A 19138-nucleotide genomic window follows, 5' to 3' on the forward strand; every position below is an offset into this window, starting at 1 on the left:
AAATTACTGAAATAAAATTGAACCATATGTTAGTCCCAAAATGATCTAGTTTCTCTTTTACTAAACAGAATAGGTTATCATGTTGTGCAGTTTGATTACTGTAATACAAATCAACAACTATGACAAAACAATTTATTATAAAACTAAAACATTAAAATACAACAATTCTCAACAGTTAACATTATATAATATACATACATGAATAAAAGTTAAAGGTAACAAATAAAACAAATGCTTAAAAACTATTAATCTTAATATAGGAAAGAACATATATAGGACTTGCCTGTTGTTACATTCTTTCCAAATGAATAAAATATTGATTAAACTTAATTGTTGATGACCAGGCCTGGAAATAACGGTTCTAGATGTACCTGACAAAATATCGGGCACTAATGTAATAGTACCCGATATTTTCAACTTAGTGCCGGACATGTATTAATAATATCAATAAAAAAGACAAATCAGTGCCGGACAAAATGACAGGCACCAGAGGTTTTGTGTCTGACAAAGCCTGAATCTGTGCCTGACATTGTCTGTCACAGGTGCCTTAGCCTTTACAGGCTTGTTCATGGCATCATTAAAGCTAAAATATACTCTTTATTAAACATATGTAAGAGCTAAATCTGCCTATTGCAAGTATTTCTTTAGGCCTTTAATGTTATATAAACTATTAATTATACATTTATCGGTTCGATTTTCATTGGATTTGAATCCGATCTGCTGTTAATGCCCATTGATGATTAACCGCAAAAATGGATAATCGTGACTTTATTCATTATCGTATTAGCGGTAACAATGACAATCAAGGCTACAGTGTTTTTAAAATGAGGTTTTCTCGGTCCAAAGTGAAATATATATCTATATTTTTTACTATTATCTAATCTTCCACAATGTATCTTTAATTTTATTGCGAAAACCAAGTTCAAAATATTAACAGTAGATAATCTCCCAGTCGGATTAAAAAGAGCGACTTCCAAGGGTTTTATCTCTGATGATATAACTGATATACATGACAATTATTCTTCTTAAATTATTTGCATCATTTTCAGCAATTTCATGTTTCATTAGATCAAGTTAGAAATCAAAAGTATCTGGTCCGTTAGCTACTTTATTATTCTTTCCAATAAAACTGACACTCTTCTTGGAAGCGACCTGATGTAACTGAATATTCTCCACGCTGTCACCTTCAGACATATCATTCTCTGTATCTTGACTCATACTGGCATCACTTCTTGTTATCTCTAAAGTATCTGGTCCGTTAGCTACTTTATTATTCTTTCCAGTAAAACTGACACTCGTCTTGGAAGCCACCTGATGTAACTGAATATTCTCCACACTGTCACCTTCAGTTGTATCTTGACTCATACTGGCATCACTTCTTGTTATCTCTAAAGTATCTGGTCCGTTGGCTACTTTATTATTCTTTCCAGTAAAACTGACACTCTTTTTGGAAGCCACCTGATGTAACTGAATATTCTCCACACTGTCACCTTCAGTTGTATCTTGACTCATACTGGCATCACTTCTTGTTATCTCTACCTGTAAAAACATGACCAATAGAATGTTGTCAGCACTACAAAAACATGACCAATAGAATATTGTCAACACTAAAAACATGACCAATAGAATATTGTCAACACTAAAAACATAGCCAAAACCGAAGTCCCGTGTACATATTGGTGTGCACGTAAAAGATTCCTTGGCAGTTGGAATTCTATATAAGTGTAGGACATAGCACCGCTGTCTGGGCCAAATTTCCCTCATATCACACTGTATGGCGTATGCCTGTGTTCATTAGCTCAGTCGGACCAGAACAGTAGGACTTTAAACCCCATTTCATTTCATTTCCAATAAAAAATTAAGACCTCCAGTGTGTCCACAATTAAATGTTGCAAATGGAAGAAGAGTGTGTGCTTTAGATTTTAAGGTTTTGAGTCAAGTGGAGTGGTTTTGTTTTGACAAGGAGTAGGGTCGCCTGTCCAATCTCGTTGATTTCTTCGATTTTACCACATAGCTGAAGACCTTTACTTACACACAAGTAAATTATTGAAATAAAATGGAACTATATCTGATATGTCGGTCGCGAAATGACCTAGTTTGTGTTGAGTGGATGTTAAATCCCATTCGGAGTTTGGAAATAAGTAGTGATTTATGTGTAGTTTAATGGTCGAGTGCGAGACATTAAGTAATATATTGATATTGCACGAGTACGATAGCACGAGTGCTATATCTATATATTAAGCAATGTCTTGCACGAGAGCACGTGCATTTTAATGAAATACATCATGTAGGTCCAATATTTCATCTAGTATACATCCGTATAATTATTTCAAATAATGGTACGCCAACATCAAAGGATGACGTCACATGTGTATTTTATGGAGTATTATTATACTTACTACGACATGTCTCTGTTTTTCAAACTGACTGGTGAATATACAGATGATCCAATAGACAATAACAATACATATAGTTAGAATAATTAAATAGTCTATAAATCCCTCATATACATCAAATACAAGTAATAAACTACCACCTTGTAATACTGCTATACCAACATTACATACAACCTATAATTAACAATACATATAGTTAGAATAATAATGGGGGATTGGGTGTGCATGTGTGCGTTAAATCATTAGGTCTGTCATTGAGTCAACTGGCGTGGTTTCGATTCCCCAGTTGTACGTGACAAGGAGTAGGGTCACCTGTCCAACCTTGTGGATTTTCTTCGGGTCCGTTCTAATCTAGTTAATATCTCGAGCATCCGATGGCATCAAGAGTTGATTATGGTCTTGGTAAGTTAATAAATGTTTAATTAACAATTTAGATAACAATTAGGGTCTAAAGAAAGAACTGCAATAGGCAAATTTAGTTCTTGCATAATGTATGTTTAATATGAAATACCATCACTGGGACATTGTTACATAGCAGAGATAAATGTTTTTTGTGTTTTCATTTATATGCTCAATTGCTAAATAACACTTAAGGATTATATATCTCTATTCAACAATTATCTCCCTTGACACACTAAGGGGAGATAATACCACCTTCAATACATGGACTTGAAACTGAATCTCCCCATTTGATTAAACAAACTGCAAATATAGCAAGGCAACAAATGGCGTGAGGTCAAATAAAGCTGGTTAATCCAAAACAATATCAATTATTGTTCATTTCAAATGAAAGTATGATAATAAAAATTCATTTATAATTCTTAATTTTTTTTTTACTCTGTAAACAAAAATAAAATTCATTCACCCATATTTATATTGCTTAAATAATTTAAGACTTTGTAAAAAAAATAAAAAAGGATCAAAATAAATAACTTACATCTAAAATAACATGGTTGTTCATAAATCTGTTTTTCCAATAAAAATTCCTGATAATATAAATACATGTAATCTAATAAGAACTATTTCTAAACCGAATTGAATTATGAAACTAAAACACGGATGTATATAATAATCTAAAATAGTATTTTTCTGAGTTTCTTAACCTTTTTAAAGGTGATTCAGCTATTTTCTTATTCAATGGGTTTGAAATTGAACACTGCATAATATGAAATGAAATGAGGTTTAATATCCTACGCTACACCATGCAGTGTGCTATGAGGAACTGTCAATGGTTCTTTTACGTGCAGACACTGGTCTGGGAACTTTCTCGGCTAACACTGGGATCAAACCCCAGCCAGCGCCTTACACAATGAGCAGTGGTACTCATAGCCCCCAGAGAATAATATATTGTATATGGTCATATAGTCTAAATACCTACCTATAGGGTCTAAATAATATCACTAATAACAGATAGAAACCAGTTAAACATACAGTATATAGTATAAATACCTACCGCTATAGGGTCTAAATAATATCACTAATAACAGATAGAAACTAGTTAAACATACAGTATATAGTATAAATACCTACCGCTATAGGGTCTAAATAATATCACTAATAACAGATAGAAACCAGTTAAACATACAGTATATAGTCTAAATACCCACCTATAGGGTCTAAATAATATCACTAATAACAGATAGAAACTAGTTAAACATACAGTATATAGTCTAAATACCCACCTATAGGGTCTAAATAATATCACTAATAACAGATAGAAACTAGTTAAACATACAGTATATAGTCTAAATACCCACCTATAGGGTCTAAATAATATCACTAATAACAGATAGAAACCAGTTAAACATACAATATATAGTCTAAATAGCTACCTATAGGGTCTAAATAATATCACTAATAACAGATAGAAACTAGTTAAACATACAGTATATAGTATAAATACCTACCGCTATAGGGTCTAAATAATATCACTAATAACAGATAGAAACCAGTTAAACATACAGTATATAGTCTAAATACCCACCTATAGGGTCTAAATAATATCACTAATAACAGATAGAAACTAGTTAAACATACAGTATATAGTCTAAATACCTACCTATAGGGTCTAAATAATATCACTAATAACAGATAGAAACCAGTTAAACATACAGTATATAGTCTAAATACCTACCTATAGGGTCTAAATAATATCACTAATAACAGATAGAAACCAGTTAAGCATAGATGTCCAAAAATCTGATAAAATGGACTGCAATAAAAGAAATAAAATAAGAATGAAACTAAATCAGTCCATGGGTATCAGGTGATATCAGGTTTATTGGGCTAATGAAGACAAACATATGCCATACGAGGGAAATTTGTCCCGGACAGCTGAGCTACAACCTACCCTTATTTCAAATTCCAACTGTCTAGGGTCCTTTTTATGTGCGCACCAATATGTACTATGGACCTCGTTTTTTGTCCCATCTGAAAAACTAGACACTGTCTTGTCAGGCCCTCTATCCTACACCACTGACAAGGGGAAACCACACTGGAAAAGCCTGAGCAACTTTCTATGCCAGCGCCAGCAGTGAACCCAAGACCTCCTGGTAAGCAAGTCAGCGTTTTACTCATGGAAAGTGTATGAATACCAAGCCTTGTGCATGATACCCATCACTATAGTATGGCAAATAACTTACTGTGTAAGGACAGTATCTGTTAACAATATTCCCAATAGTTTTCTCAACATCGGTATGGCTTCCCAAAAACACAATCTTCTAGTGTAAGATTCATACACAAACCTAGAATTCAAAAAAACAAATACTTTTATGTTACATTTATTTGAAAAAAAAACAACAACATATATCTAAACTTGTACTTATTATACCAGACAGCAATCTGATTAAAATACAGATCTATATTTTGTTTTGTTATTTTATACTGTCAATGGCCTCTACTACATGAAGATCTGACCAGTTGTAGTGGAACACGGGTTATATAACAACTCTTCCAGATCCTAGTGAAGTAAAGACAAGTAAAATGAAATTTTGAAAAAGTGGTGCAGTGGTCTACTCTTATCTCGATTACCAACTACTAGGGGATCAGTGTAAGTGCAGTGAAAGGACCATGGTATTTTATCCTATCTGACAGGCCTCTGTCCTAAACCACTGACAAGTGAAAACCAGGATGGAAAATCTTGAAAAATTTTCTCAATCAACACCGGGATACTTGAGACCTCAGCCTCCCAAAGTACTAATGCTAAAGATTTGAAATAAAATGAAATGGAGTTTAACGTCCTACTGTTCTGCTCCGACTGGGCTACTGAAGATGAGCATATACCATACAGTGTACTATGAGGGAAATTTTGCCCAGTCAGCGGCTCTACGTCCTACTCTTATAGCAAATTACAACTTCCAAGGGATCTTTTACGTGCATGCAACGTGTAAAAGGTACCACAGTTTTTTGTCCCATCCGAATGACTATATGCTGTCCCTTGGCCAGACCCTCCATCCAGCACCACTGACAAGGAGGAACCATGTCAGATGAATTTTTTCGGCCAACGCATGGATCGAATACAGGACCTCCAGGTTAGCGAGCCAACATCTTACTCACTGAGCCATCGTGGCTTCTCCTAAAGAAGTAACAGTCATGCTATAAGCCCACATCTTACCCATAGAAACTTTCTTTTCTGTCGAGTAAATCCCATTTTCTCTGTCTGAGTGTAAACAGTATTAGGAATAATGGTAGGACAACTACATATATCATCATAGGAAAGATTAACAACAGATGAATCACCTTAAATAAATTACAATTATATATATCATTATGGGGACTAATTACAATTATATCATCAAGGGAACAAATTATAATCATATATATATATATATCATCATAGGGACAAATTACAATTATATATATCATCAGGGAGGGGGGGGGGATTATAATTATATATATCATCAATGGGATGAATTATAATTATATATATATCATCATAGGGGAGGAATTATAATTATATATATCATCATGGGGACGAATTATATATACAACTATATATATCATAATGGGGACGAATTATAATTATATATATCATCATGGGGACCAATTACAATTGTATATATCATCATGGGGACAAATTATAATTATATATTTCATCATATGGATATATACAATTAAATCACAATTATATATATCATCAAGGGGACGAATTATAATTATATATATATCATCATGGGGGGGGGGGGGGGGGGGTTTATAATTATATATATCCTCAAGGGGACAAATTATAATTATATATATACTCATGGGGACGAATTATATTTATAGATATCCTCAATGGGACGAATTATAATTATATATATATCTGCAAGGGGATGAATTACAATTATATACATATCATCATAAGGGATGAATTATAATTATAAATATATATCATCATAGGGGATGAATTATAATTATATATATCCTCAAGGGGATGAATTATAATTATATATATCCTCAAGGGGATGAATTATAATTATATATATATCTGCAAGGGGATGAATTACAATTATATACATATCATCATAAGGGATGAATTATAATTATAAATATATATCATCATAGGGGACGAATTATAATTATAAATATATATCATCATAGGGGACGAATTATAATTATATATATCATCATAGGGACTAATGATATATATCATCATGGGGATGAATAATAATTATATATATCATCATGGAGACGAATAATAATTATATTTATATATATTATCAAAGGGAAGATTAGATCACTTCATATTCATAGGGAGGATTATCAACAGATAAATTACAACTCATAAATGCGAAAGTACAACAAAAGTTTGTGAACTCATCAGAAGAGAAGCGATACCAGGTATTCTAAAAAGGATAATCGCTTTAAAATTAAAGAGAGAATGGAATGGAAAGGGAAATGAAATGAATAAAATGGGGTTTAATGTTTTGTCAACAATATTTCAGTCATTTTGAGGTTGTGGTAAAGTGTGCAGAGCCAGGAGGAGAATTCAGCCTGGACAGCAGGGTTTCTGCCTACTCTTCTTTAAATTCCAACTGCCAAGTGTTCCTTATCTGCATGTCAAGATGTACACGAGTGCACATATGAATGATTAAGCAAACTCTACTTGTCTGCCCTCCAGCCAACTTAGAACTATGAGCTTGAAAAATCCTGAAGACTATTTAAACCCAGGAGAGGTCAGTGCCCTATTACGCTGACATATTAGTATATGACATGATATGCACAGTTTATTGGAAGAATCTTATCTTTTATAAGATGTTAAAATATTGTGATACTGGATCCCATTTGAGAGTCATAATGTTTCACACGTCCACACACATTTTAACAAGAAGCATTTCATATCAATAAATTCTTTTAGTATATTTATTTTTACCTGAAATACGATTTCATCACAAGCCTGATTATTATCATACAGAAATACATCTCTCCTACTTAATCTAAATATCATTCCCTGAAAATATCAACAGAGAAAGAACACCATTACATTCAAATGTACAGAACATCTAAAATAGTGTGGTAGTGTCGCCCGAAGTGCATAAAGATTTTCAAACCAGTCGCCCAAACTCATTCATTTGTCTTCTTGCTTGTCGTATGCGAGCCAATCAACTATCATGTACGTGCATGCTTCGACTATAAAACTGGGCGCATATCATTCATCGGGGGAGTTTCAGTTAGTAACTCCCGAGGTAAGGTAACCTTATCATGAGTAAGACACAGGCTGGTTGTCAGAGTCGATAATTGCCTCATATCAACCAGATTGTGTTGATTTTCATTTCTTTCATATTTGGGGAAAAATAGTAAATTTGTATCTACTGCGCGCTTTGCTGTGGGGACCGCTGAATCGATCCACGTACTAAACCATATTGGAATTTGGTCACTTGATTCGTGAAGAATTCGGTGATTTCGTTTTTAATGGTGTTCTAGTAGTTTAGACATTGCGTTCTACTGCCAGACACTGGAGATATAGGCATTGCGGCCTTTTCACTTGATTCGTGAGGAAGAATTCGGTGATTTCGTTTTTAATGGTGTTCTAGTAGTTTAGACATTGCGTTCTACTGCCAGACACTGGAGGTATAGGCATTGCGGCCTTTTCACTTGATTCGTGTGGAAGAATTCGGTGATTTCGTTTTTAATAGTGGGTTAACGGGCTGTACAGGATCGATGAATCGATTCACCACAGTGAGTTAATTCATTCCGTAGTTTGAGAAATAGACTTTGGCGTATAGATTTCATGATTTCTGTTTAGCATTTCGGGCAAATCAATCATTTAGAAATTAAAGGCACACGTCACATTTCCATAATCCATTGTTGTTTAATTCATAATAAAAAGTATCAAATTATATCTTGTTTATTGTTTGTTTCATGACATTAGCTGCCGCTGCATCCAGTATCCGAACCCTGTCCTACTACAATAGAATAGCCAATGTTCAATTATTATCTCCCTTGACACACTAAGGGGAGATAATTTAACAACCACACTACAACTATTTATACTATTGGAATTAAAAATTAATATTAAACAGCATTTAAACATCATCTATTTATCAACTCAGTATTACTTATAAAGATAATTATAATTTATAGAATAACTGGAAAACAGAACTAATCAATATTGATAAATTAAGATTACATAAAAAGCTGACAGTTATCGCTATAACAGTTAAAAAATAGATAATGAAAACAAAATATGCTGAAAATTTCAGTCAAATTGCTTCACTCTGACCCAAGATATTAGCTAGTCTCAGTTGTCATTACTGACGTTGGCATGATAACATATTTACATTAAATTATACATCATAAAATGTATCCATTAAATATCGCAGGCTAACGACGGCATGGAGGGTTGATTATGGTCTGGATAAGTCAATTAATGCCCAATTAATAATTTAGATAACATTTCAGGCCCGAAGAAAGACCAGCAATAGGCAGATTTAGTCCTTGCATAATGCATGTTTAATTTGAAAAGAAATGGAATGGGTTGTGCTTTATTAATGTAGTCTTAACAATTTACTCCGGTCATTTTCATGGTGATTTGTGCAATGTATGTACAGAGAATTTATCCTCAACAACCGTGATTAAACCTATTGTTCGTTCAATTTCAACTGTCGAAATTTCACAAAAAGTAATAAAATCTGTTTCCCTTTATTAGAAAAGGATTAGAAATGAAATGCGGTTTAATGTCCTACATATGCCATACAGTCTGCTATGAGGGAAATTTTGCCCAGACTGCGGCGCTATGGCCTACTCTTATATCAAATTCTAATTGCCAAGGGTCATTTTACATGCATGCCAATTTGTACATTGGATCTCAGTTTTTTGTACCATCAAAACGACTAAACATTGTTTGCCACTAACAAGGTAAAGCCATGCCGGAAAATCTAGATGAAATTTCTCGGCCAACACAGGGATTGAACACTTGACCTCCAGGTTAGCGAGTCAACATCTTACCCATTAAGCCACCGTGGTTCCAGATAGGGACTGGAATAGGATGGGCTGGGTTTCGTTCATTCGATCCTAGAGTTTTACGTCCACTTCTACCATGGGTGACATCATAGACAGTGGCTGGGTTTAGCTTTAATGTTTATATATGGTTTACGGGTATGCACAAGCAGAGAATTTATCCTCATAACCAGAGATTCCAACTACTCTCTTTCAACTCCAATTGTCAAGAGATTTTAAATTTTGGTATTAAGTCCGTCAGTGTGATTACCTCTCCAAATGTAGAATAACAGGAAAATGCATGAATGACACTTAAAGTTATTGGCATGAAGTAAATAACGGCAATTAAGAATAAAAATCTTCGTAATGTTATGATTTCCTTTACTGTCTGATCTACATCAAACTTGGCTATTTCTAAACTCACAAACGTCTTTCGCTGAAATAATGCAAAAAATATAATATATTATACATAACAACAACAAAATTAATGAGAATAGGATGGAAATAACCAAAAACATATATTTAAACTCACCATTTAGATTAGGTGAGGTTCTAAACCAAAAATAACAGTTCAAATAGGTTCAAGTTTAGAATTTAGATTTTTGAACTGGTTTAAATTTATATGAAATACAATCAAACCATATAAATGTTTTGCTTTATTTTATGTTATTAACTACATCAAATTCATAAACATTTTGGAAATGAAATGAAATGAAATGGGGTTGAATGTCCTACTTTTCTGCTCTGACTGGTCTAATGAAACTGGCATACGCCATACAGTGTGCTATGAGTGAAATTTTGCCCAGACAGTGGTGCTATGGTCTACTTTTATTTTAAAATTCCAACTGTCAAGGGTTCTTTAACAAAATGTCAGTCACAACAGAACTAGTACCTGATATTTTGAAATTTGTGCATGAAATCATTACATCAAGGCCCGTCAATTCATAGATCAATTGTGCCTGTTAAAGCCTGAATTTGTGTCTGCCAATGTCTGTGAAAGACTTATTAATGTCATGTGTGCAAGTCATATCATGACTGAGGCTACGGAATAAAATAGTTTTTACCCGTCTTTGGTTAATAATAAGACCTGGTATGATAATGAAGGCAGGTATTCCACTAGCTGTACCCCATTCTATAAAATATCCATACATCCCTCTTGGTAGCAGACATCCTAAAAAAACATATCAAATCAAATCATGAGCAATTCATCTTCTCTGTTAGATATATACCGAGATACATAGACCACAATTACTCTTGATAACCTAACAGAGAGAGAGAGAGAGAGACAGAGAGAGAGAGAGTAAGAGAGAGAGAGATGGGGTTAGCCCACTCAATACCAACTAGGTCATTTCCGGATAAAAACATGGTACAGTGTTATTTCAATGATTTGCTTGTTCGTAGGGATCTTTAGTAGTGGGAGGAAAGGAGAGGACCCAGAGAAAACCCACGAAGTTGGACAGGCGACCCCACTTCTTGTCACATAGAAGTGCATGATCGAAATAATGCCACTTGACTTCATAATGTTAGCTTCATAATGTCATGAGAATACTCTTCAAAACGTAGCCTAAAAATATTAGTAAATGTTTTCCATAAGTCTGTGTTATAGTTTATTATTTTTTCTCTTATACTGGATAAAAATATTGCAGGTGGCAATACAAAAAGACACCCAATGTTCTCCTAAAACCTCCCCAAAAAATTAAACTTACTTAATTTAACTGTACTGGCAGTAAAACTTCCGAAACCAAGCATACTAACAAACCACATAACTTTAGTCGGCCATTGTATTTTAATATGAACAGACAGGAGTAATAGTTGCAAGAAATGGATGATGATCTTCAACTGAAATATACATATCAAAATTAAAAGATATTGACATCTTTTCATTTTCTTTGTGTGTAATGGCGTTCTTCTGCACTTACTATTATGTCCGTGTATTGTGTGTCTTGTGTCCACGGGTTTGTCTTTATTGGTTTCTGTTTGTTTATGTGTAATGGCGTTATCCTGCACTTACTATTATGTCTGTGTCTGTGTCTTGTGTCCATGGGATTGTCTGGTTTCTGTTTGTGTGTGGTGCGTTCTCCTGCACCTACTATTATGTCCGTGTTTTGTGTCCACAGGTTTGTCTTTATTGGTTTCAGTTTGTTTGTTTGTGATGCGTTCTCCTGCACCTACTATTATGTCTGTGTGTTGTGTCCCCAGGTTTGTCTTTATTGGTTTCAGTTTGTTTGTTTGTGATGCGTTCTCCTGCACCTACTATTATGTCTGTGTGTTGTGTCCCCAGGTTTGTCTTTATTGGTTTCAGTTTGTTTGTTTGTGATGCGTTCTCCTGCACCTACTATTATGTCTGTGTTTTGTGTCCACAGGTTTGTCTTTATTGGTTTCAGTTTGTTTGTTTGTGATGCGTTCTCCTGCACCTACTATTATGTCTGTGTGTTGTGTCCACGGGTTTGTCTTTATTGGTTTCTGTTTGTGGTGTGTTCTCCTGCACCTACTATTATGTCTGTGTCTTGTGTCCCCAGGTTTGTCTTTATTGGTTTCTGTTTGTTTGTGGTGCGTTCTCCTGTACTTAGTATTATATCCATGTGTTGTGTCCACAGGTTTGTCTTTATTGGTTTCTGTGGCTCGGTTCTCCTGCACTTAGTATTAGAGAGCTAAAGAAATGGGGTTTACGACCACTCTACACAAGTCAGGTCATTTCGGGACTGACATTTACAGTACATTTTTATTTCATTAATCTGTTTACGTGTAAGGGTTTTTAACAGTAGGCAGAAACTAGAAGACCCAGAGAAAAAACACAAGGTTCGGCAGGTTTCCCTACAAGCTTGGGATCGAAATCACTTGTCTCAATAGTAAGTGCAGGGGGAAAGACCTTATGATCTGAAGTGCACGACCATCCCCCCGACCCTTTACCATTTGAAAATATACTGTATAACTGAGATATAAATCAATATCATTCACAATCGTTTTGACATTAGGCCTGACATGTACAGGACACCTCGTCAAGCATTCAATAAGTCAAACTCCAGCTTCCCTATCTGTTAGATACACTACATGATTGTACATGATTGGTTGAAATATCAATTCCAATGACATTTTTTCTACCAGTCAGAAATATCCAGAAAATTGTCTTTCTATCCCTTTACTTATTGGTATGTGACAAGACATTAAAATACCTACAAATATGGTCATACTAGTTTATTGATTAAAATTGTTTTTATTATGTTACCTGGAAATCATTAGAATGAGTTGGTATGGTCCCTGTGGTTATACTGACTGTATTATCATTAGTCCATTAATATCACAGGTGATTGGAAGATGTTACCCTGTCAAACCTTGTGGATCCTCCTGTTTCCTCAAATTGCTAAAGACCACTACACGCAAGTGAATTATTGAAAAGAGGTCACTATATGTTAGTCGCTAAATGACTTAGTTTGTGTTGAGTTGACGTTAACCCTCTCCCTCTCTGTCTGTAAAAGTGCCTCAACATATTCGTCAACATACACAATGAGCCACATGATTAAGGGTCATATCAGAAATCGTTCTGTCATATCCACAAGGAATGACGGACAGTTATTATTATTATTGAAATATGATCAGTCAATACGATCAATAAAACACATTCATCAACAACCAGGTTCAACATTCGTTATAATGTGCAATAAAAATTGAAAACATTCATATCATAGGTCATTAAGTAACGTTTGAAAATGTTAAGTTCGGAAGAAAATAGGTTATCTCCCTTACATCATATTTGTGTGAAATAGCTTTATTTAACTTCCGCTTCCACCGAAGTGGACGTTACATCATAATAATCAGATTATTTAAAGATAATTCAGACATAAGTTCAATTATTAGTTTTAATCAGAATAACAGTAGTCTAATTATTCACGTCTTGTAATATCAGTTATTATATTATATGTTACTTCAACTGTAAAGTTTCTATGGTCATCAATAAATCCACTGACAGGATCACTGAGTCTCTTCAAGTCAATAATATCAGTATAACAGAGTGACCAACCAGGTCCAACAGTCCCATTACATTGTTTAACTACAGATTGTCTATCATCTGTTTTATTTATAACTTTATATGTGATGTCAACTTTACATGACGTAATACTTTTATCTTCTACGTCATCCAGGATTAATTTAAATCGACCTAATGATGATAATGTTTTATACACACGTGTCAACCATGTAAAACCTGAAACTACATGTTGTTTACCATCACACACACCATTATTCCTCATAGTATCCACATTAAAAATATCTTCAATCATATTCGGTTGACAGCTTACAATTTTGCCAAGTTGATTAGTTAACAAAGTTTTATCTATCTCTGCTACTTGAAATGTTGAACATCGTACATCAGGTATATCCAATTTTCTACAACAATTTTCATCTTTCTCCTGTCTAACTTTAGGGAATCTTTGTAAAACTTGAACAATGGACGAATCTTCTAAAACATTCACTGAATATTTAACACTAGCTTTTAAATCTTCAGTTTGTCTTTTAATATCCTCCATCAATTTTCTGAGTTTTCCATCAACAGTATCACATATATCTTCGCCACAGGATGTTTTCATTTGTTTTTTCATACGCTCCCCAAGTTCTCTCACTTCTCTACAAATTTTAGCGACCTGTTCATCAATCTTGTCACATTCCGTCTTCACCGAATCATTCACTTCACTGTACTTCAGGTTTAAACGTTCACTGAAGTTTTCAAGTTGATCGATGTGGGTTTTTATTTCTTCATTTAATGTTTTTAATTCTCCTTTAATTTCTTCTCTTACTCTGTCATCATGTAAATTTAAGAATTGGTGTCCATTATGATAAATGACATAGCAATAGCAACAAATGGCCATCGAACAATCTTTACAGTAAAATGTTACACTCGATTGTCGATGATTTGAACAGACATCACGTGGACTGGATTCAGATGTCGTCACGTCTTCTGTCACAGAGTTATTTGCCCCTGATTCTGTTCTAGAAGTCATTGATGCCTCGTATCTAACGACAATATGATCTTTACAGACTTTTAATTTACCATGCATCGTTTTACAAGAGTCACATAAATATTGTTGACAATCTTTACAACTAAATTTAGATAAACTATTTATACAAACGTCACATTGTGGAATGTTATTATTTACTTTCGGTTTCAGTTCCTTCACTCCACCCTCTGGTAATGAAGATTCGGCACGACACAAAGGGCACGGGAAGTGGTCATTAGTGGCGATTTTGTTCACATAATCTTCTAAACAGATGAAACAGAACGAATGTTCACAGTTGAGCATTACCGCTTGGTGAAAATCATTTAAGCAAATACTACACACTCCCTGTTCAGCCATGTTAAATATTATAACAAGTTACCAGTACATGTTTTAAATGTAGCAAAAGTTAACTATTTTCATCGTCCAATATTACGAATATTCTGTTTTGTTCACTAAGTTGAAATCTCTAGAGCCCCTCAATATACTAACTGTCCTCGTTGGTAATGACGACTGTTCTTATCTAACAACCTTTGAAGAAATCAATATATAGTGTCTGTACCCTGCTAGTCGTCTATACCAGATATGAATACAGGGTATATGTATTACATGTATATAGTGTATTATACAAAGTAAAGAGAAGTGACCTATATAAACCACTAGTCGTCTTTTCCCGATAGAGTGTATTATAATATACAGTGGGGCGAAGTGACCTATATAAGGTATGGTAGCCTATTGCGGCCATTTCATAATCTCAACTGCGAGAAATCGAGGGCGAGAACGCGAGGTAACGAGAAGTCGAAGGCGAAAGTGCGAGAACGCGAGGAAACATGGTGAGAATGCAAGGATCTCACCCCGAGAACATGAGATTATTTTTACCTCGACTTCTTGGTCCCCCGTGTCTCGACTTTTCGCCCTCGACTTCTTGATTCCTCACGTTCTCGCCTTTGCAGATCCCCGCATTCTCGCTCCCTCGCGTTTGAGTATCTCTTGCCTTCTCATGTTCCCGCTTTGTCACAATCTCGACTTCTGGTCTTCTCGTGTTCTCACCTCGGAAGTGCAATGTATGCACATGTCCATTTATATTTGGACATGGATTCAAATAGATGGCCATATTTGGGGTTCTAGATAGTGTAATATTCCTAACCAATTTTAATCTGTTCTTGCACAGATAATATTTTACTCTGTACTTCATTTTAAGTCTTCAGTCAAATCTTTCTTTGCTCTCTAACTTCATCAACGTTCATTGGAATTTTTTATGCATTGTTTCCCCTTGTCAGTGGTGTAGGACAGAGGGCCCGGCAAGGGTCAACGTAAAGTCGTTCGGATGGGACAAAAAAACGAAGTCCCGTGTACACATTGGTTTGCGGGGGTGGGGGGTGTCTAGTGTTTTACAGCGTTAGATCTGTCATTGATTCAAGTGGCTCGGGTTGGATTCCCCACTTAACTTGAACATGACAAGCAGGATGATCGCCTGTCCAACCTCGTGGATTACCCCTACTGACAAAGCGTGAAATGACCTGGTTTGTGTCGTGTCGAGTGGACGTTTACCCCCCCCCCCCCACCCTCACAGCTTTATATATATTCCACTATAATATTCTCCAGTTGTCAATTCTATTTTCTACAAAGTTCAATTTTACTATGAAATCTGGTAATTGATAAACTGCGATTCACTGACAATAAACTGCGATTCAAACTAAATAAACTGCGATTCAAACTAAATACACTGCGATTCATTACAATATTATCTTACTTTTCATACAAATTCATCCGTTCCTTCTACTACTTTCGATTTGTTTACGTAGGATTTTAAATGTAGTTATGTCCCATGAATAAAATTCCTGTCTCCAAGTAAGTTCAAATTACGTTATGACAGGACTTCTCCCCACACACACAAGGTACCACAGACAATGGGCCACTACGACCCATTTATTAATTAACATTGTTCACTATAAAAACTAAATGAAAATATATATTAAGATCTACAAATGATTCTCTAAATCTACTTGGTGCTATTTTCAACTCTATTCTATTCATTAATTCTTACAAATTATACAAAGTATTCAAGAGTACTTTAAAAAATGCTAAGGAATTCTAAAAAAAATAGCGTCATGCTGCTTAGTATGATGGGAATTTGGAGGGAACTATTTAATATATTCATTAATATAGAAATCGTTTCAAAACATTTAGATAAAGACACAACACCTTTTGAGGAGTAGCGTCCAAGGTATAGTTTGTATTATCATATAGGGTCCATCCAAAGGCGTTGCTCCTGGGACCAACATCTACTACTACTACCTGGTGTTTTAACGTCCGCTTCCACAGAAGTGATATCATCGAGATCACCCACTCTTTTATACGCCTGACATCCCGGAATTAACAATTTACTAACTACGTGATTGGCCAAATGCATGGAATTTGTTTCCATATTTGGAAAACTAGGAGATATCGTATAAAACTCTAATCTACTTTATGTGTATATCACATTGCCTGTCAGATAGTTTTACACTTTGATTAAGATGTTAGAACGTATATATATATATATATATGTCTATGTAAGTACTTTGATTTTCAACACCATGTGGTCTAACAACATCATCTTGTTGTAACTGTGTAATAATAATATTTATTTTCAGCACCATGTGGTCTAACAACAACATCTTGTGGTAGGGTCGCCTGTTCAACCTCGTGGGTTTTCTATGGGTCCCCCGGTTTCCTCCCACTGCTAAAGACTCCTAGGCGCAAGCGAATTATTGAAATAAGACTGAACCATATGTTAGTCCCGAAATGACCTACTTTGTGTCGAGTGGATGTTAAACCCGATTTCTCTCTCTCTCTCCCTCCCCTTTGGTTATTGTGTCAAGGGAGATAATTAAGAAAATCAATAATAGTCATCAGTGTTTTACCTTTGTAATAAGTTGTGCTGTAAAACCTTTATGTATTATGGAAGCTATTATTATCAATATAAAAACACCAAATGCTACAGCACTCCATGGTATCTCTTCACATTTAATACAGGAATTACCAAATAAAAAATAATCTGAAAAAAAAAAAAATGCACATATATGCAATGCTTCGATAATTCATTAATCTAATATATCATCAGTGTCATATGAACAAATTTTCTATAGACTGGTCTTTGGAAGTTGAAATCAAATCTTGGGCTGAGCTATTCACAATCATGGACAGCCATCTGATAAAAAGTGTGTGTGTAACATAATCTGATTAAAACACAGATCCTATTTCTTTTCGTTTTTTATAGTTCAAAATTTTGTTTTACTTGTCTTTACTACACTAGGATCTGGAAGAGTTGTTATATTACCGGTGTTCTGGTTGAAGTGAGGGATTAGCCAATGAAGCAGTCTGACATCATAGGGTCAATAGCCGCTCGTACAAACCCTGACGCGACCTTCCAGTACAACCGGCCAGATCTTCATGTAGTGTAGGCCATCGAAAGTATAAAAAAAAAACGAAATATAGATCTGTATCTTAATCAGATTGGTGTGTAAGGTGACATATTACGACTCAACGGAAATGCTAAAATTAGATACAGATCATAAACTATTTTGTGATTTTCAAACTATTTCTTCTGTTAAAATCATAATCAAAGATAAGCTATGGGGAAAGTAAGACTGATCAAGAATTACAAACGTTTTTTTCCTACTTTTTTCATTATCACAAACTTCACATGTTAGACCTGTACTGCCTTCCAGACATTCATTATTAGGTAGACAGTTCTGATAGAAGAAACAACCAACACATTCTGTACTTTTGTTATAGAATAGTCCATCTGAAATATATAAGATCATATTTTTAAATCCAATCTATAATTATTCAGCTTCAAAAACAAATCATAACCTTAATAGAAAATATAAAAATCCCCGCTCAACAGTAGTACAAACAGATTTTAAGTTGCAATAAGAACTTTGTTTCGGGTAATATGACCCTTTTTCAAATGATAGCTGTTAAATCATAAACATCATTAAAAGGGAGAGAGAAATGGGGTATATAACAGTTACCCAATACAAACTAGGTCATTTCATGACTAACATATGGTACAATTTTATTTCAATAATTAGCTTGGGCATAGGGGTCTTTAGCAGGGGAAGACAACCCATGAGGTTAAGTAGGCGTCCCTACTCATTGTTAGGTACATGTGCGGAATTGAAATGATGCCACTTGACTCAATGACTGACCTTATCATAAAAAAGAAACAACATTCTGTACAGAAGTTATTCAGTGTGAAATTGTTGCCACTGGAAATGAAGTCCAGATTATAATTAGTATATCATAATTGTATGTAGTGTTGTATGTATGTAGGTATTATTGAGATAA

The 19138-nt window shown here is 34.7% G+C and overlaps 1 protein-coding gene across 3 annotated transcripts; it reads right to left on the reverse strand.

Annotated features, from left to right (window-relative positions):
- Nucleotides 1–118: 118 nt before the first annotated feature.
- LOC126819299 (uncharacterized) lies at nt 119–17798 on the reverse strand. 3 transcript variants are annotated; one of them, XR_007679566.2, is made up of 11 exons: nt 13042–15375; nt 11522–11654; nt 10880–10986; nt 10087–10251; nt 7750–7827; nt 6010–6134; nt 5039–5140; nt 4531–4608; nt 3334–3382; nt 2400–2570; nt 119–1539 (listed from the first exon to the last, which is right to left on the reverse strand). XR_007679566.2 is itself a non-coding variant. In XM_056100081.1 (11 exons), exons 2-11 carry the CDS (start codon nt 11577–11579, stop codon nt 1075–1077), a joined length of 1398 nt encoding a protein of 465 aa, XP_055956056.1. In that variant the 5' UTR covers nt 11580–11654; nt 17710–17798; the 3' UTR covers nt 119–1074. The 3 variants fall into 3 exon arrangements, 2 of the variants coding, with proteins under 2 accessions (XP_055956056.1, XP_050403238.1); XM_056100081.1 differs by lacking the exon at nt 13042–15375 and adding an exon at nt 17710–17798; XM_050547281.2 differs by having other exon boundaries at nt 11522–15375.
- Nucleotides 17799–19138: the final 1340 nt, after the last annotated feature.

The sequence above is a fragment of the Patella vulgata genome, chromosome 4 (genome assembly GCF_932274485.2).
Source record: "Patella vulgata chromosome 4, xgPatVulg1.2, whole genome shotgun sequence".
In the NCBI taxonomy this organism is placed as follows: domain Eukaryota; kingdom Metazoa; phylum Mollusca; class Gastropoda; family Patellidae; genus Patella; species Patella vulgata.

Excerpts from the sequence above, each read along its gene's own strand:
- LOC126819299 (XM_050547281.2), bottom strand. The coding sequence starts at position 11,699 with ATGAAAAGATGTCAATATCTTTTAATTTTGATATGTATATTTCAGTTG. Across the intron at positions 4,609-5,038 it reads ACAGATACTGTCCTTACACA|TCCATTTTATCAGATTTTTG; the intron begins GTAAGTTATTTG and ends CTTTTATTGCAG. Across the intron at positions 1,540-2,399 it reads AAAAACAGAGACATGTCGTA|GTAGAGATAACAAGAAGTGA; the intron begins GTAAGTATAATA and ends ATGTTTTTACAG.